Source organism: Eretmochelys imbricata, chromosome 13 (assembly GCF_965152235.1).
Source record: "Eretmochelys imbricata isolate rEreImb1 chromosome 13, rEreImb1.hap1, whole genome shotgun sequence".
Taxonomy (NCBI): domain Eukaryota; kingdom Metazoa; phylum Chordata; order Testudines; family Cheloniidae; genus Eretmochelys; species Eretmochelys imbricata.
Genome location: NC_135584.1, coordinates 2,197,862 through 2,218,172, shown reverse-complemented (window position 1 = coordinate 2,218,172; position 20,311 = coordinate 2,197,862). Strand labels below are relative to the sequence as shown.

The 20,311-nt window shown below is 46.9% G+C and overlaps 1 protein-coding gene across 1 annotated transcript in view; it reads right to left on the bottom strand.

Moving 5' to 3' along the window:
• NOL4L (nucleolar protein 4 like) overlaps nt 1–20,311 on the bottom strand; it is a 103,152-nt gene that overhangs the window by 68,805 nt on the left and 14,036 nt on the right. The window contains 2 exon segments of the mRNA XM_077832103.1: nt 8,319–8,430; nt 12,153–12,308. Coding sequence (XP_077688229.1) covers nt 8,319–8,430; nt 12,153–12,308 — 268 coding nt within the window.

Genomic DNA, 20,311 nt, shown 5'->3' with positions numbered 1-20,311 from the left:
ACTAGGGACCGAATGGCTCAGCAGCAGTTCTGCAGAAAAGGACCTAGGGGTTACAGTGGACGAGAAGCTGGATATGAGTCAGCAGTGTGCCCTTGTTGCCAAGAAGGCCAGTGGCATTTTGGGATGTATAAGTAGGGGCATTGCGAGCAGATTGAGGCACGTGATCGTCCCCCTCTATTCGACATTGGTGAGGCCTCATCTGGAGTACTGTGTCCAGCTTTGGGCCCCACACTACAAGAAGGATGTGGAAAAATTAGAAAGAGTCCAGCGGAGGCCATCAAAAATGATTAGGGGACTGGAACACATGACTTATGAGGAGAGGCTGAGGGAACTGGGGATGTTTAGTCTGTGGAAGAGAAGAATGAGGGGGGATTTGATAGCTGCTTTCAACTACCTGAAAGGGGGTTCCAAAGAGGATGGCTCTAGACTGTTCTCAGTGGTAGCAGATGACAGAACAAGGAGTAATGGTTTCAAGTTGCAGTAGAGGAGATTTAGGTTGGATATTAGGAAAAACTTTTTCACTACGAGGGTGGTGAAACACTGGAATGTGTTACCTAGGGAGGTGGTGGAATCTCCTTTCCTAGAAGTTTTTAAGCTCAGGCTTGACAAAGCCCTGGCTGGGATGATTTAATTGGGGATTGGTCCTGCTTTGAGGAGGGAGTTGGACTAGATGACCTCCTGAGGTCCTTTCCAACCCTGACATTCTATGATTCTATGATTCTAAAGCTAGGAAGGGTTTACTTAGTAGGCCTAAGGGAGAGGGGGCTGACGAAAAAGAAGCTTCAAGGAGCATGGTAGGCAGTCATCCAGGGGCAAGAGCAGTAAGATTGGTGAAGTCCCTGACCAGCTGCTTGCTATAGGGCCCTGGACTGGAACCCAGAGCAGATGGCAGGCCTGGGTTCTCCTACCATCCACTGCAGAGTGGTATTGCTAGGGGCAGTGAATAGGAAGACTGCTGGAGTCACTGTGGGCATGACACAGGGCAGCCGCATGCTGCTGGTGCAGAAGGACTTTGAAAGACTCCCTGGGAAGGGGAAATCATGGTGTAACCCAGCCAGAGGGCGGAGTCATGAAGCAGCTGTATTGCGACTCCGTGAGCGAGAGGAGAGCTGCAAGGGTGGAAGACCAGAAAGGGGGCACTGAACCGGGTGGAGCTAATCCCAGAACTGCCAGAAGGGGGCACCACCCAACAGTGAGTAGAGCACCCTGTGACAGAGGGTTGTCATATTTGGGCATATCCTCTTTTTCCCACTGCCCCAAGCATGAGCAAGGGTGGGTCTGTGTGAGATGAAAAGAGAAAAATCTCTCCCTCTAGGATGCTTCATATCCACTGCTGAAGCCCTGAGGCTGAAGTAGCCTTTGCCGCTCTTGCATTTCTGCTTTGCAGGGATCAAATGGTTAGTGGATCTGAACATACCTGGGCTTGTTTTCCACTCCTCCTCCTATCCCATCCTATGTGGCGATGCGCAAGGTGTAGTGCCCAGAGGTGGGGACTCACTATGCTTTGGCAGAATCCCAGCTATGATGGCATGAGTAAGAGCAATGGGATGAAATTCTTACTAACAGAAAATGGAGGCGATCAGGAGGAGACAAAGGTCTATTAGTCTCCAGGAGATGTGGTGCAAGCGCCATCACCCTGGGACCTTTAAAACTAGTCTGGACAAAGCACTCCTGCATTGTAAGGGGGATGGACTAAGTGGCCTTAAGGGTCTTTTCATCGTCTAGTGTCTATGATTATACCTTCCATAGCAGTACTACTATATGGTGGGGTTGTTTTTTTTTTCAGTATGTTGCTTTGCTTTGGTTGTCTTCTACCATCTCTCTGTTAAAATATTAAAACAAAAAATAATAGCTTTAACTTTCTGTAAAAAGTCACCATACAAATACTGGGGTGTTTCTGTCATTATGACACTCTTTCTGCCTTTGTTTCACTGGAATCAAAAGTAGCTGAACCTCAACTGTTGGGAATGGGCCACATCCACCCTGATTGAATTGGCCTTGTTAGCACTGACCACCCCCCGCTTGGCAAGGCAACTCACATCTTTTCATGTGCTGTATATTTATACCTGCTTCCTGTATTTTTCACTCCATGCATCTGATAAAGTGGGTTTTAGCCCATGAAAGCTTATGCCCAAACAAATTTGTTAGTCTCTAAGGTGCCACAAGAACTCCTTGTTTTTGCTGATACAGACTAACACGGCTACCCCTCTGAAACTCAGTTGCTTTAGATATTCAGATAAATGAATATAGCCCTTCATTAATAAGGAGTGAGCATAGAGTGCTTATAACATGTCAGCAGCAGTCTAGGATTAATCTGTTCTTCGTTCTCAGAGGGCTGGTTTCGGGGGTTCCCCCAAGGACTGTACGTGCAGAAGGTTTATTGGTATTCTAGGGATCTCTCTCCCCTAACTAATGTATACAGAGGACGTGAGCTGATAATGACAAACACTCTGCCCTCCAAAGACCTCTGCCGCTGGCAAGAGGAAGTGGCCTGAAAGCAGCTGGACCTTGAAGACCTCTGCTGTCTGACCAGGTGGGGTAGCAGTTTGAGGAGCACAAAGTGATATCCTCAGAATATCTCAGTAGCGTGAGTTGGAGAAGGTGGAGGGTGTGTCTGCAGTGGCTTTTATCCAAGAACCTATGCGATCAGAGTGGGAGAAGAGATTAACAGTAGCCTCCTTCCAAAGATTCTTGCTATTCGGGGCTTAAGGCGAGCAAGGTGACATCAGCTGACCCTCAAGGATCCCTGCTTTGATGACCAGTAGTGGCTTCTCATGAGGCTCTCTGCCCCTGCAGAGCCTGGTGGCAAACACTACTTCTCATAGCTTGTTCCCTGCTTCCCGCCAGGCTTCCATCTTTCACATCACAATTGGGTGCTGAAGTAATTAATGCAGTTCCACAAATGGGGGATGATGTCATCAAATAGCAAATAAGGAGCAGGAGCAGATGAACTCTGACAGTCAGATTCTGCCTTCAGTTACACTGGTGTGAATCTGGAATCATGCCATTAACTTCAACACATTTACTGTGCATTTACTTCACTGTGAGTCAGATAAGAATCTGGCCCTATGAAAACAAAGATTTTTCTTTTTCCCCCAAGCCAAAGTATCTAGTAATAAAAGCTAAGGGAAACCTTTTTTTAACAAGCCCTGCAGGGACTCCACATTTTATAGTCCTGCATACTGAATCCTACTAGGGGGCTGCTGCACTGGTTTATGCCGTTATTGTAAAATACTGTCTTAATATTTTTATAAAGAGAAAAATACACTAACTCCCTGCCATGTCCGGAAACTATATATAACACAGGCAGAATTGTTTAGACTGGAACTGGACTGATCCTAATTCCACATCGGTGTAGCTCCAGCGGAGTTACTTTTTACACCAGCATCACTGAGATTATGATGAGGCCCAGCATTGTTCTAAGTTTCCTATAAGCAAGACAATTTGTTTTCATGCATCACATTGGTGCCCTGCAGAGTTCAGCACAAGACCCATTTACTTAGGGATTTTTCTGATCTGGAATGCAGCGAGGTGAGATTTGTTTGATAAATGATGGAGATGAGGTCTGGAAGGGAGGGTTCAGATTTTTTCACCCTACTGAGTTACATTTTATATGTGGGTGTGTGATCTTTCACCAAATGCCAATGTGATCGTTTCCAAATAAATTTCCACATAAATAAATATCAGTGGAATTAGCCAACGTTCTTGATAAGAGTTAATCTATTCCATCTGTCTTTTATAGGTTTCTAGGTAGGCTCTGTGCACTGCACAAAATTAAAGAGGAGAAAAGCTCAGAACAGAAAGGCATTTGTCTCTTTCTGCCCCTCCTGACTGAGGAGCAGTGTGAAAGATTTTTTTGTCTGCTTGGTTTATTTTTGAAGAGCATTGATTTTGAGGGAAGGCTTTATTGAAAAGGTCTCTATGACACTTTGATCAAGACAGTCAGGCTTTGGCTCAGTCTAGTCTCTTCTGACCATGAGTTCCATAGCTGGGTTCAGTTACTGAGGGTGTGTAGCACCCAGTGCTGTCTGGCCAGAATCTGAGCCTGTACAGCTGCACTGCCTGTGGGAAACACAGCTGTTTCAGGAGATCAGGAACAATAACGCAGTATCTGAAATAGCCAAGTCCCATTCCATTAAGGGCTTGGAAGAACAGGGTCATGGCCTATCTCAGTGGTGGGACAGACAGCTCTGTTGGTGCTAGATGTTATTCAAGTGCTGTGAATTGGGTCTAGGGGACCCCTTATCAGACTATCCTATAGCCCAATGGTCAGAGCACTCTCCTGAGAGCTGGCAGATCCCTGTTCAAATCCCTGTTCCCCCTTGGGTGGAGAGGGAATTTGAACTGGGGGTCTTCCGCATCCTAGGTGAATACCCTACCACTGGGCTAAAAGTGATGAGGGAGCTCTTCCCTCCCCCAAACCCTGACCTCTAGCAAAAGCACCTAACTCCAAAGAGGATTTCCAGTTGACAATTGCTAGCAGAGATAAGTGCATCCCTGAAGTCAAGACTTAGGTGCCTATCTCTGAAAGAGGGGTGGTGTTTAGTGTACACTGCTAAGTTGTATCTCCCCTTGTCTAGCTTAGGCAGCTTCCTGACTAGCATACTGGCTTTTATGAACGACAGTCGAAAGCACCTCTCTCCCCACTCATTGTATAGGGAGCCTAGGTGCCTAACTCAGGCTTTGTGAATAGCAGTGTGTTTCTGTGATTTTTTTTCTAGGCACCTAAGAACCTTTGTGTATCCAGGCCTGATTCTTTAATCAGCAACATGGGAATACGCTGTAGTAATGAAGCATAGGCTAATAAATCCAGGAGAGCTGGCTGTATTTCAAGGAATCCCTGTTGAGGTTACAGGGACAAACCATCCCGATGTGTCGAAAGAATAGTAAATATGGCAGGCGACCAGCTTGGCTTAATGGTGAAATCCTAGCGGATCTTAAACATAAAAAAGAAGCTTACAAGAAGTGGAAGGTTGGACATATGACCAGGGAAGAGTATAAGAATATTGCTCGGGCATGTAGGAATGAAATCAGGAGGGCCAAATCGCACCTGGAGCTGCAGCTAGCGAGAGATGTCAAGAGTAACAAGAAGGGTTTCTTCAGGTATGTTGGCAACAAGAAGAAAGCCAAGGAAAGTGTGGGCCCCTTAATGAATGAGGGAGGCAACCTAGTGACAGAGGATGTGGAAAAAGCTAATGTACTCAATGCTTTTTTTGCCTCTGTCTTCACTAACAAGGTCAGCTCCCAGACTGCTGCGCTGGGCATCACAACATGGGGAATAGATGGCCAGCCCTCTGCGGAGAAAGAGGTGGTTAGGGACTATTTAGAAAAGCTGGACGTGCACAAGTCCATGGGGCCGGACGAGTTGCATCCGAGAGTGCTAAAGGAATTGGCGGCTGAAATTGCAGAGCCATTGGCCATTATCTTTGAAAACTCGTGGCGAACGGGGGAAGTCCCGGATGACTGGAAAAAGGCTAATGTAGTGCCAATCTTTAAAAAAGGGAAGAAGGAGGATCCTGGGAACTACAGGCCAGTCAGCCTCACCTCAGTCCCCGGAAAAATCATGGAGCAGGTCCTCAAAGAATCAATCCTGAAGCACTTACATGAGAGGAAAGTGATCAGGAACAGTCAGCATGGATTCACCAAGGGAAGGTCATGCCTGACTAATCTAATCTCCTTCTATGATGAGATTACTGGTTCTGTGGATAAAGGGAAAGCAGTGGATGTATTGTTTCTTGACTTTAGCAAAGCTTTTGACACGGTCTCCCACAGTATTCTTGTTAGCAAGTTAAAGAAGTATGGGCTGGATGAATGCACTATAAGGTGGGTAGAAAGTTGGCTAGATTGTCGGGCTCAACGGGTAGTGATCAACGGCTCCATGTCTAGTTGGCAGCCGGTGTCAAGTGGAGTGCCCCAGGGGTCGGTCCTGGGGCCGGTTTTGTTCAATATCTTCATAAATGATCTGGAGGATGGTGTGGATTGCACTCTCAGCAAATTTGCGGATGATACTAAACTGGGAGGAGTGGTAGATACGCTGGAGGGCAGGGATAGGATACAGAGGGACCTAGACAAATTGGAGGATTGGGCCAAAAGAAATCTGATGAGGTTCAACAAGGACAAGTGCAGAGTCCTGCATTTAGGACGGAAGAACCCAATGCACAGCTACAGACTAGGGACCGAATGGCTAGGCAGCAGTTCTGCGGAAAAGGACCTAGGGGTGACAGTGGACGAGAAGCTGGATATGAGTCAGCAGTGTGCCCTTGTTGCCAAGAAGGCCAATGGCATTTTGGGATGTATAAGTAAGGGCATAGCGAGCAGATCGAGGGACGTGATCGTCCCCCTCTATTCAACATTGGTGAGGCCTCATCTGGAGTACTGTGTCCAGTTTTGGGCCCCACACTACAAGAAGGATGTGGATAAATTGGAGAGAGTCCAGCGAAGGGCAACAAAAATGATTAGGGGTCTGGAACACATGACTTATGAGGAGAGGCTGAGGGAACTGGGATTGTTTAGTCTGCAGAAGAGAAGAATGAGGGGGGATTTGATAGCTGCTTTCAACTACCTGAGAGGTGGTTCCAGAGAGGATGGTTCTAGACTATTCTCAGTGGTAGAAGAGGACAGGACAAGGAGTAATGGTCTCAAGTTGCAGTGGGGGAGGTTTTATTAGGAATATTAGGATATTAGGTGGATATTAGGAAAAACTTTTCACTACAAGGGTGGTGAAACACTGAAATGCGTTACCTAGGGAGGTGGTAGAATCTCCTTCCTTAGAAGTTTTTAAGGTCAGGCTTGACAAAGCCCTGGCTGGGATGATTTAATTGGGGATTGGTCCTGCTTTGAGCAGGGGTTTGGACTAGATGACCTCCTGAGGTCCCTTCCAACCCTGATATTCTATGATTCTATGATTCTATGAAATGTCACATGCTTAATTGGGACAATTTCTAAAAAATATACTCACCGCAATGACTTTCAATAACTAGCTATGAATAAATGGCACACATAATCCATTTAATTGGAACCTCTAAGGCTGTCCATAAGTCTGCTCACAGGAGTTAACTGGTGGGAGTTGGTATTTAATAGGAGAAATTTCCTGGTGTAGGGCACTCTGTTCATTTTATTTTGCTTCTCTGCTTGATGAGAGTTGCCAAAAGCATCACATTTGCCTTAATATTTTAAAAATGTTTTAATTCTCTGTATTATGGGTTGTGTTTAATTATTTTAACTGAGACAGTTTTGTTTTGTACTTGGTAACACAAAATACAAGTTTACAACTCACTATAACAAATATTATAAACACTGACTTCAGTGGCATTTTTTCCTTTTACACCAGCAGAGAATTTTGCCCAGTGGTATGCACTGTTTCTGTCTTTAAACTCCAAGAACTGATAGGTTTACAAAGGAAGGATAATGAAACTAAATACCAGAGTTGTGGTGATAATTTGGTGTATACTCTGATGTAGCATAATCTTGATTATCCAAACACTCTGTTATCCCAAATAGGGTCACAACCTGCATGTCTATTAAGTACTGCAAATTACTTCATTATCAGAAACTTCAATTATTCAAACTTATTCATTATCTTTCATTATGTAACTAATAGTTTAAAGGGGAAATTTAAGACCAAACTTGCTCAGAAATATAAGTTTTGAGGCGGGGAGGAGAAGGCCTTTGCAAAATCTAAAACCAACAGAAATATCTGCAGTGTCTTTGACCAAACATTAGGGCATGGTGCTAGTACAGGAGAATTAGAAAGTGAAACTGACCAGAAAAAAAAATGAAACTGACTAGTCTATTGTCCTTGTCCAATTTGAGAAAAGGCAAAAAACAAAACCAAACAGCATAAAAAGTGAAAGAATTGTGCAAAAACAATTTACTGTTCAGTTTTAATATATTAATGTATTATCAATAATATAGGTAATGACATTCTTTTGGAAAAGAAATACCATTGCTAACCACACCACGTCCCGATATCCAGTCAACGACAGCATTTCAATGTGAAATGCCTAGAGTGGCGGTTTTCAAACTGTGGATTGGGATCCCAAAGTTGAGTCCCTTTTTAATGCGGTCGTCAGGGCTGACGTTAGACTTCCTGGGGCCTGTGGTCAAAGCCAAAGCCCAATCCCCACTACCTGGGGCCCAAGATGAAGCCTGAGGGCTTTGGCTTTGCTCAACCCCCATGGGGCATCAGGGTTCAGGCTTCGGTCCTCCCCCTGTGGTCATGTAGTAACTTTAGTTGTCAGAAGGGGCTCACGGTGCAGTGAAGCTTGAGAACCCCTGGCCTAGAGTTGCCTGTACTAGCAGAACTCATTTGCGTTTACCTTTGGGCTCCAGTCCGTTGGAGTTAAAATGCATCCTCTTCTGGCACTCAGTGCAACTCATCAGGAACCTGGTCACAGCTTCTCTTGGAAGGAAAGCATAGGTCTCTGCAATCTGGGAAAACAATGAGATGTCTGTGTATCCTCGATAAGAGAGACTGCTTAACGCACAGAACCTGAGTGATCACAGGCCTTGTCCCACTTCACCTTGCTCAGCATAGGAAAGAACAGTATTAACTCAGAGTGAGATACTCCTTTAAAGCCCTAGCCTGTGAAGTGCACAGTGTGTCCTTATCGCTATAATGGTTACTGGTGGAGCACAGCACCTCTCAGGAGGTGCTCTGCATATCACAGGATAAGGCCAATAGTGACCTCAGATGACAAAAACAGACCTCTGGACTTCCCATACAGCTGACACTCCTATGCCATCTCCTATAATTACGCCTACAGGAAAGGCTGAGAACAGTGTAGCTGTAAGTTCTTAAACTCAGCGAGAGTGAGGTCTCTGAGGTTCTTGTTCAGTTAGCATTGTTAATTACCATTATACCGGTAATTGGAAGAATCCATTACTCTTTTTAGGGGAAGTTCTGTCTTTTCCACACTGAAAATCTTCTATTAACATTTTGTATTTCAATGACACATTTTATTGAGGAAACAGAAGACACTTACAAATATTAATGAATTAAATTTCTCAATACCTCTGAGGTAGGTATGAGTTACCCCTGTTTTACAGATAAGGAAACAAGGGTACAGAAAAGCTAAGGTCAAACTTTGGTGCCTAAAGTTAAGCACCTATATCCATATTTAGGCACCCAAATATGCAGCCTGATTGTGAAGCTGGGCACCCACTACTCTGAGCTGCAGCAGGTGGCTCAGCACCTCTGAAAATCTATATTTGAACCTTTTGATAGATTTTTAAGGCCAGAAGAAACCATTAGATTATCTAGTCTGACCTTCTGGATAACACAGGCCAAAGAGTTTCACCAAGTTACCCCTGTATTGAGCCCAATAACTTCTGTTTGACTAGAGCATCTTTTCCATAAAGGCATCCAATCTTGATGTGAAGGTAGCAAGAGATGGAGAATCCACCACCTCCCTGGGGACTTTGTTCAAAGGATTAATGACCTTCACTGTTTGGTCCAAATGATGTATCCTAGCAAGGGAGTAGAGGAGTCCGGAAGAGAACCCAGGAAGTCCTGGCTCCTGGTCTCATGCTCTAATCAATGGAAACGCTCCTTCTATTTTGTTTTGCTAAGGAAAATGGAAAACACTTAAAAAGCCATAGAGACAAGATAGATGAGGTGATCTCTTTTACTGGACCAACTTCTGTTGGTGAAAGACAAGGTCCGACCTGAAGAGCTCTGTGTAAGCTCGAAAGTGTGTCTCTTCCACCAACAGAAGTTGGTTCAATAAAAGATAATATTCTGGGACCAACACGGCTCCAACAACACTGCAAATACCTTAAAAATCCAAAAATCCCTTAGGTAAGGTGAGAGGGGTGAAGTGTGAACATGTTGAAAAAGAGAAAAAAGTCTCTTAGAGCAAAGGGGGCAGTATTTTGGTTGATATTTTGGATTTCTGCAAGCTAAAGTTATCATGGGGAAGAGAGACATTTATCTCCACTAAGTGGCAGCATAACCCCAGTTTTGGACGCATGCTAATAGCAGATGGATGGAAAGTTCAGACAGGGATCTTGTCCCAAAGCTTCAAACTGGGGACACAGAGCCTGGATCGCATGGGATTTGCCTTCAGTCTCTCTAGACAAAGACCAATCTCACCATATCTTTTATGGCTGAATAAGTGTCTTTGGTTTTCAAGGAGTCTGTTAGACATTCAGTCATCAGGAACTCTCCACAAAAGGACTAAAATTCAGGCATATGAAGAATGCTGCTGGAAAACATGAGTATCTGTGAACTGCCCCTTAGCCATGCCTGTAGGACTATGACCAGTTCCCACCTCTCATGGTGTCTGCTGCAAATTTCAGCTAATTTTAGTGATACAATTGTTATTTCTCAGCTGATTTGATGCTCTGCAGAGCAGACAGCTTTCTTGATGAGTTATCTCCCATCCAAATTCCCTTTCTGATTGCCTCTCTCTGGAGGTCACGGACAAGGGCAAACTCTCCAGTGACTCTCTCTGATTAGAGATGGTGGAGAGAGAGAAATAGCAGGGGACACACTGAGTCTTCTGGAGTTGCCCATCCAGACAGAACCCCTTTGTGCATCAAGCCACCAGGATCTGAAGCTATATTTAATATAAAGTATTTCACATTCCAAACCTGGCAGCAAATGAATTCTAGGGCAGCGTGAGGGGGTACAAGAGAGGACAGACAGTCGAGTCCTGCCAGGTCAGAAGGGGATACACACTGTTAATGTGATGATCTCAGCTCAGGAGGGAATCTGAGGGGTGGAGCATGGAGCTATCTGACTGCTGTTAGCAGGCCTGGGAAAACAGACGTATTCAGCCTGGTCCCCTGAGGCTGTGCAGTGCACAGATTAGTACTCCAGAGAGCTGAATTGAAGGAATTAGGGGAGGGTCAGAGCGGTCTGCTGTGGAAATGAGCAGAAAGTTTCTGAATTACAATCATGCTGGTGGAGCTGCCCTCCTTAATGACAGAGAGGTCATCTGTCTCCAGCCAGAGAGCATCACTGCATACAATCACACTGCAGGCCCTGCTCTACTGCAGGGACACAAGCAATGGGGACATGAGATGTACACAGAGCTCTCTGCTCCTCAGTAGGGGCTCCAGCAGCACACAGGTCCTGTAGAGGGACTGGGCTCCACCATAGGCACTCAAGGGGTGTGCAGAGCCCTGTGGAGCCTGCAGTCTGGAGCAGGGGACAAGAGCATACTCAGCAGCCTGTATCCCTGTGGGGACTCAAGTAGCATGCAGAGCCCTGCATGATCCCAAGCAGAAGGCAAGCTCATTGCAGGGACCAGGGCAGCATGTACAGCCTAGTGGAGTCTCAAGCATGAGCCTGAAGGGTGCATACAGCAGAGAACAAGCTGCTGCTGCATGGCCAGTCCTAACAAAGAAGGAATTTTCCAAGTGGCCAGGTCCTCAGGCCTCCAGGATTCAACACACCAGCAGGAACTTGGAGAGTGAATTCCATGCTCCATGTAAAAGAAACAGGACACACATACTTGTGTTAAAAGAATATGGAGAGGAAGGAGAAATATTAACGTTTGCTAAACACACTTCTGGACAAATTCATTCCTGGTCTAAGCCTTCAGGCTGCATAGACAGAAACGTGGCGCTCTGTTCTCTAGGCAGCACTTTACGAAATGTCCCACTTGTAGGTGACTGTCACTGCCTCAGTTTTGCAGATGAGGAAACTGAGACAGAGTTAACATGGTTTACCCAAGGCCACTCAGCAAATCAGAGCTGGGAGAAAAACAGCAAACTCCCAAGATCTAGCTATACCCTTTTCTTCAGCGATGCTTCTCTGCAACTGAGGGGGGAAGAGAGGCAGATGGCACAGAGCAGGAGACGCAGGGGTGGATAAACATCCCCTCTCACCTGAGTAGTGCTCCAAGGTCAGTAAGGGTCAAAGCCTTTCTGATTATGTGTGGAGTTGCGTTTGTGTGTTGTTTAGCTGTGCCCTTCCCTGCCACTGTATGCTTGTGCCTCTACCCCCCACACCTTTCCTGTGTCCTCAACACAGCTGCTGTGCCGTTATACCATTCTTTCACACCACACACGAGTGCGCACACACAGCCCTTTCCCTTGTGCCCACTCTCCCCCACATCAGACCCATTCCTCATTCGCACGCAGGAGGCCTTTCCCCTTTGCGTCCGTGCCCCCAGCTGTCTGAGAAATGCCGGAGGAAGTCTCACCGCTCGATAGGTTTTCTTCTGCCCAGCATGTTTGGGTGCTTTGCCTGGCTCTGCTGAGCTCTCCACATGCATCGAGTAGATGATGTCAAAGAAATCTTCCACCACAGCAACGCGTTTCAGAGAGATGCCCTCAGGCTCCGACAGTCCATCTGCCCCCTACAACAGCACAGGCACGTTGAGTTAGTATCAGTGAGGGGTGATGAGATGGGCCTCGGGCTAATGTGGTTGGAGGGGGGGACAGGCACAATGTTCCAACCCTGAGCTGCCTTGAGCACATAGGATATGGGGGGATAAATTAAACAGCGCTCCAGGGAGGTTCCTATCGGAGCCAGGGCAGTGGCGGCTGCTGCTGCTGTTGTGCTACTAAAGCTTCCAGTGAAAATGGACCAAGAACAAAAACAAGGGAAGAGTCCGGAGTGGAATTTTAAACAACTGAAAATTTCCATTTTCATAATTTAGAGCAATCTCACTAGGCTGGGAATAGGCAGAAGAAGCTCTTTGGATTTGCACATGATACCCACCCTTCTGGGGCCGGGGGATACTAAACAGATGCAACCCCCCCAGACTCAGACCAATTAGCAGGGCCAGCTTTTACTGTGATGCCAGGATGAGGTCCCTGAAGAACAAAACTGAATCACCTTCCTACCCTGCGCTGACCTTTCCAAGATCACTCTCACACACACAGCAGCTGAGCACTAGCAGGACCATCACGGCTCTTTGTGTGTTAGGATGTGCTGAAGAACATGAGGCTGTAATCCTGCCACATGGCAATGGCGAGAGACTGGTGAGGGTGGAAAACGTGGTGAGCACTGTACCTCTTATCTGGCTGGCACGAATGGTGTCAACTCACAGTGGCAAGGTTTGCCAAGAAAAGAAGCAGCATCCTTCAGTACCCAGCAGCTGCTAATGTCGCTCCATCAAACAGAACCAGAGCCAGGCGCATTGATGGGAGATGGTAGGGATATCTAGTCTAGTGTAAAAGTAAGGCTAGTTTATTCTAGGAGTCAGGCTCCTGGAGAGAACATTCAGCCTGCTGCTTAAGAAAATAGAATTATTGTATATATGTGTGTGTATATATACACATGCACTTAGGTGGTATTATGGGCCTGATTTCCAAAAGGTTAAGCATGTAAGCCCAATTTGCATATGAAAAGATTGTCAATGCACATGCAAGTTGGGCACTTGTGCACGTAAATGACCCACAGCTCCTCTTTTGGATACCCGTTTTGCATGTGCAGTCACAGTAATTACACATGCAAATTATGCATAGAGTTGCACATCTATTTTTTATCTTGTGTACACATTTACTATATTCAAAAAATGAGCCCTGTTCTTAAGCAGCCACTCAAGGGACTGTCAAAAATCACTTGTTCAATGGAGATGGCCTTCTAATAAAGGTTATATTCAATATGGATTTGTAGATTCCAGGACCTGAATGGACCATAGTGATCATCTAGTCCAGGGGCAGTCAATAGGCGGACCGCAGGCTAAATCCAGACAGCCAGAATCTTTTGAAAGGACCCTGAAATCTTTTTATTTACTTATTATCATTATTTCTTTAATTATTATTTTCTCTGGAGTCTGGACCTGGACTATTGCTTGACCAAGAAATTTGGACCTTGACAAAAAAATAGATTATCCCTGATCTAGTCTGACCTCCTGTAAAACACAGGCCATAACACTTCCTCAAAATAATACCTAGAGCCAGATCTTTTAGAAAAACATCCAATCTTGATCTAAAAATTGTCAGAGATGGAGAATCCTTTCAACTCTTAGTAAGTTGTCCCAATGGTTATTTACTCTGTTAAAAATGTATACTGTCCTTATTTTCAGTCTGAATTTGTCTAGCTTCAACTTCCAGCCATTGGATAGTGTTATAATTCTCTCTGTTAGACTGAAGAGCCCATTATTAAATATTTGTTCCCCAGGTAGGTACTCATAGGCTGTAATCAGTTATCCCTTAACCTTCTCTTTGTTAAACTAAATAGATTGAGCTCCTTGACTCTATCACTATAAAGGCAAGTTTTCTAATCCTTTGATCATTTTTGTGGCTCTTTTCTGAACCCTCTCCAATTGATCAACATTCTTCTTGTGTTATGGACACCAAAACCGCACACAGGATTTCAGCAGTGGTCATACCAGTGCCAAATACAGAGGTAAAATATCTCTATTTCTACTAGAGATTCCCTTGTTTATGCCTCCAAAGCTCACATTAGCCATTTTGGCCACAGGGATGCACAGGGAGCTCGTGTTCAGCTGATTATCCACCACGACCCCCAAATCTTTTTCAGAGTCACTGCTTCCCAGGATAGAGTCCCATCATTCTTTGTTCCTAGATGTGTACATTTACATTTAGCCATATTAAAATGCATATGGTTTGCTTGCGTCCAGCTTACCAAGCCATCTGGATTTTAGTATCAGCACCTGTCCTCTGCATTATTCAGGCACCCCCCAATTTTGATTTTGAGACCTGTCCCTTAGCCACCTTTTAATCTATTTAATGTGTGCCATTGTAATTTTGTATCACTCTAGTTTTTTCATCAAAATGTCATGTGGTACCAAGTCAAATGCTTTACAAAAGTTTGACATGTATATTATATCAACATTATTACCTTTGTCAACCAAACTTGTAATCTCATCAAAAAAATATCAAGTTAGTTTGACAGGATCTATTTTCCATAAACCCAAGTTGACTGGCATTAATAAAAAATAAAAGCAGGGTAATATAATTAATTGAGTTCTGTATCAGTCACTCCATTATCTTGCCCAGGATTGATGGCAGGCTAACAAGCCTATAATTCCCCAGGTCATCTTGTTTATCCTTTGTAAATATTGGCACAACATCATCTTTCTTATAGTCTCCTGAAACTTCCCCAGTGTTCCAAGACTTACTGAAAACCAACATTCTATGACTCTAATGGTCCAGTGAGCTCCTCAGCCAGCTCTTTTAAAACTCTTGGATGCACGTTGTGGACCTGCTGATTTTAAAACGTCTTAACTTTCAGTAGCTGGAAAGAATGTTGTTATATGATATTATGACATTTGTTTTCTCCCCAGATCAGAACAGAAATATGTATTGAACACTTCTGCCTTTTCTGTATTATTATTATTGATAATTCTACCCTTTCCATCTAGTAATGCACCAATACCGTTTTGTTCCTAATATACTTAAAAACTGAGGCTGTGTGCAGACCAGCAATCCTCAGTGCAGGGTCAAAATGGGGATAATTACAGCAACGGGACAAAGAAACTGCACAATGTGAAAAGCACAAACAGACATGACATACAAGGTTCTTACCAGGTTCAAGGGGAGGTGTGCCCTACAAACACCTCAATAAACCACCCCTGACAGGGCCTGCAGCCACTTCCTCTCTTCCCTTCACCCCCCATTACTGCTCGCCACAAGTGTTCAAAACCATGAGCCAGGCCCCCACAATAGCATGACACTGACTTAAAAATCATGAGGAAGGTGGGGACCATGAGGGCAGTTTGGCTTCAGCCCCCTTGACAGGGTTCCCAGTTTTGGTTGGACATATTCCTGGATGTTTTTTCCATGACATAATCTTTAATTCCTGGAGACTCCAGGCTAATCCTGGAGGGTTGGCAACCCTACTCCTTGAAAGTAACAGGAAGTGGCAGCCATTTTGAATAAGGGGAAATTCATAAGTTTTACGTCAGGAATGATGCAATCGTGTGAAACTTTAGAAAACACCAAATATTGCAAAACTCGAAATAAAATCATGAAAGTTGGCAACCCTTATCTTCCCTCACACAGGGTCTGTGATCTTGCATCCTTATCCTCTCTCCCATTCATGGGGCCCGTGCTCTCTTCTAACACATTCTCCACACAAGGCCCCTGCCATTGCACCCATATCTTCTCTCCCCCCACTTAGGGCCCAGGGCCCATCTTCCCCCTCATGGGACCTGTGTGCTCTTTCTCCCTGTCCTTCTCGCAGGGCCCATGCCTTTGCCCCCAAGCTTCCCTCTCCCCTCCTGAGGCCCACCCTTTCTCCCTCCCTCTCCCCTTCATAGGGCCAGTGCCCCCTTCCCTTCACAGGGCTGTGCCCTTCCCCTTCTCAACCCTCTCACCAGGCCCAGGCCCCTTCTCGCTCTTCACAGGGCCTGTACATTTGCACCCAAGCCCTCTCCTGCCCCTCCTGAGGCCCATGCCCTTTCTCCCACTCTCTCCCACTCCGGGGACCAGGGCTTAGGGTTGCCACCGCTGAGGTACAAAAAAATGGGACATCCGGGATGATCCTGAGCCCATAAAACTGGCCAGCTGGCAGCATGCACTGAGCACTCTTAAAGATTTCCCAGGACAGCTACCTCATAAAAGGACTGATCCTTGGAGAACCTGGACCGGTGGCAGCCCTTTCGGTGCCCCCTCTTCTCTTCTAGACCTATGCTCCTTTCCCCTTCACGGGGCCATGCCTCCGCTCCCTCTCTCTTCACTCACTGGGCCCATGTCTGTTCCTGCTCTCCCCGCATGGGGACCATGTACTTTTTCTCCTGTGCCTTTGCACCCAAGCCCTCTCTTCCCTTTCTTGAGCCCCGGGCCCTTTCTCCTTCTCTCACCCTTATGGAGCTAGAGCTCCTTCTCCCGTCTTTCAGGACCTGTGCTCCTCTCCTTCTCCCCCGGCTCATGAGGCCTGTGCCCTCTCTACCTCTCAGGGGGCCATGTCCCGCTCCTCTCCCCACTCATGAGCCCCACGCCTCCTCTCCCTCTTCCCCTCACGGGACCCATGCCCTCGCCCCTCTGGGCAGGGATTTTCTCTGTGCACCATGCGAACTGCAGCCAACTCTGCAGCCTGCCTGGCGCAGCAGTTCCCAGGCTGGGGGAGGGGTGAATCACTGCCCACATAGGCTTGGGGCACGGTGCTAGAACCCTGCTGCCGAGGACCCTGCGCCCCGGGTGGGGCTGGCAACCTGGCTTCGGGATCTACATAATAGCGGCAGAGCATCTGAGTCAGGCTCCATCCCACCCCGGCCCTTGTTCCTCTCTAATAACCACACCACGCTCCCCGCCCTCCCTCTGCAGGCAGCCAGAGTGGCCTGCTGCCAGGGCTTGGTGCCTGAACCGCCCAGCTCAAGGCTGGGCGCCTTCCCTCGCGAGTGTTAATGACTGTTGACAGAATACAGAGGCTGCTTCGGTGACATCTGCTCAGTTGGCTGCGTGCAGCAGGGTATGACCCGGACTCCTCTCAGCACTAAGGTTGCACAGAAAGGAAAGGACCCTCCCTTCACCCCCCAGCCCTGGCCTCTCACCCCCTGGCCTCCCCAGGCCCGAGTTTAAAAGCCCTGTTGGAACCACCAGCGCCTCTTCCTCAGGCAGGTAATGAGGGTAACCATGGTAACCCGGCAGAGGAAGTGTATTCTGCAGGAGACGTTAATCCGCGCTCCCTCGAGCTGGGACAGCCTGACTTTTCATTCTCACACAGTAATTAGATACCAGCTGTCAGTGCAGGGGGAAAGCTCAGCAACTAGGGGCTGGCAGCGAGGGGGCAGGGAGGAGGGTGTTAAAGACACAGGGGTCCTTTCCATGGGACAGGGAGGGACCTGGCCCCTGTGCCTCCGCATTGGGTGGGGGATGAGAATGAGTGGCTGCCACAGCGTTTGCTCTGCCTCGTGTCCGGCTCCTATTACACATTCAAAATCCCTCCCATCCCATGCACACCTGCCGCAACCGTACATTTATCCCACCTGTCTTTATCCCCTCCCTAGACACACACGCCATCATGCACAAGCCTGGTGCCACCCACTCACTCCTTACAAGGGATGTGACTTCTCCTGTTTGTTGCCCACCTGTCTATCATCCCTCCTTTATTATAGCTCCAAACACCCCACTCCATCCTACAAAGGCCTGGTGCCACCCAGCTCACTGCCTGTCATATCTCTCACATGCCTCTCAATTCAGATCTGAATCCTCCTCTGTCAAACAGACGTCTGCTGCCTCTCGCTGACCATTAAACCTCAGGTCTACTCCTCATTATGGTTGGAATCTTCATCCTCTTGTCCAGCACTCTCTCCCACCTATTACAGTGTTTCTATCAATATAGCCCATTAAACCCACTCTTTTCATTCACCAGGCCACATCCTCACATGTGCCTATGTCCCCTTCCAACACACTAATCCCCATTATGACTTGGGTCATCACTGGAGGGCTCTGCAACCATTGATGGTCCATCAGTGGTCTGCTGTGTGATGACCACTGTAATCAGAGATATGTGTAGCATAAACTTTAGAGCAGTGGTTCCCAAACTTTAACAGCCCGCGAACCCCTTTCACTAAATTATGAAATCTCGTGAACCTGCTCCTAAAAATGAGTATTTCCAGGGATTTAAGTATAAATTTCCTCTGCACTCTGTGGGGCTCCTGCTGCTGGACCCCATTGACCGCCCCAACTGCCTGGCCCCGCTCTCCCTGGGGCTCAGGCTCCCAGCCCCACGCAGAGCGCTGGGGTTTGGGCGGCCAGCTCCCCCGCTGACGGGGGGCAGGGCTTGGGCTGCCAACCCCAGCTGCCCAGCCCCGCTCTCCCTGGGGCTCGGCCTGTCTGCCCTGCAACCGGGTCCCACCTGCTGCCTCCAGTGCCCAGGGTCCTCTGGCTGCCATGAGTGAAATTTTTCCGGAGAAGCCCCTGTAATGTTCTGCGAACCCCCGTTTGGGAACCATTGCTTTAGAGGAAGGAGCAGCATTGAAAAGTAAAGCTTGTTGTCTTTCCTCAAAGTGATGTGTCTAATGCAGCCAGCTGCCATCTGAGCCCCTCTATGCTGCCATGCCAGTGACCTCTACCCTGACCCAGTGCAAGTTACCACCCCCTCCAGAAGTAACCGGACACTCCCTTCTCCATGCTGAATGAATCCAGTCTCAGAGCATCTCTGAAAGAGACCAAATTATGAGTGGTGGGCTTTGTGTTGTGGACCACAAACGATCCATCAGCAAGTGCATCCAGCCCAACTCCACCCCTGACTCCAGTTAATCTGAGTTGCAAGCAAAGGACCCAGTCCTGCAAGGTACCACGTACTCTCAACTCCCTTTAAAGTCAATGGGTTGAGGATACTTGGCACCTCTCTGATGTGGCTCAAAAGCAGTACTGGGACCTGAAGCTGTGAACCCCACATAGGCCAGAAGGAAGAATCCCTGCCTGTTAGGAAGAGCTGCCTGCTCCATTCTGAGGACATGGAAGTGAACTCTCCCCCAGCTCTCCATGGAAAAGTAGCAAATTTTGGGAAGGGACAACATTAGCCCAAATGTACAAGAGGCTTATCCTGGTGTGTGGCGGGGGGGACGGGACTTGGTGCTTCCCTGTTTGCTCTGTTTGACTAAAGATAAATGCTCTCCTGGCCTTCAGACTAAGGACTGATACCAGCTGAATTCAACTTCCTGTCAATAAAAAGCCACTTCCTGCCAATGAAACGCTGCCTGATAATGGCAGAACTCTTATTTTCTGTCCATACAGCGGACCCTCTGCCAACGTTCATTAGTTTCCATCTCTCCTGTCTCTGTGTCTTCCTCACATACTGCAAAAGGGCTTGTCTCTGTCCCTCTCGCTCTAAGCACTCCCTTTGCCCCATACTGGGAGGGGGCCAGCTCTGTCATTCTAACTGCTTGAGTTCCTGCTGTCTCATAGTGGGGTGGGGTATTGCCAGTGTGGTGTGTCACATGTCACTGACCTTCTGTCTTTTGGTTACATTTGTATAACTTTCTAATTAAGTGCTATTGAATTGACCTGAAATTGAGTTCCCTGAGTTGAGTCCTGACCCCATAGTGAGAAATGCTGTTTCCATACTCCTTACCCTCCCCCATCCCACACGTGGAGGTGCTCTGTGTCTACCAGTCAACAGTCTGTCACTCCTTACTGCAAACTCCCAGTGGTTCTGTCTGGCCCATGTAAAGGGATTCTGTCAAACACCTGTTTTGGAGTTATTAAGCATGATGTTATACACTTAATCTCAGGAAGTTTTGCTTCTCTCTTAGTTGGTTTTTTTATTATTATTCCTTACAAGTTTTATTTTATTTTATTTTTGAATCACTGTCTTGTAGAGAAAAACTGCCTGTCAGCACCTGGAATTGGGAATTTATTGAGAAACATTTACAAGCCAAGCTACCACCCAGAGAAGGAGCTGCAATTTATGGTGCAGAATCCAGTCCTGTCAAATCTG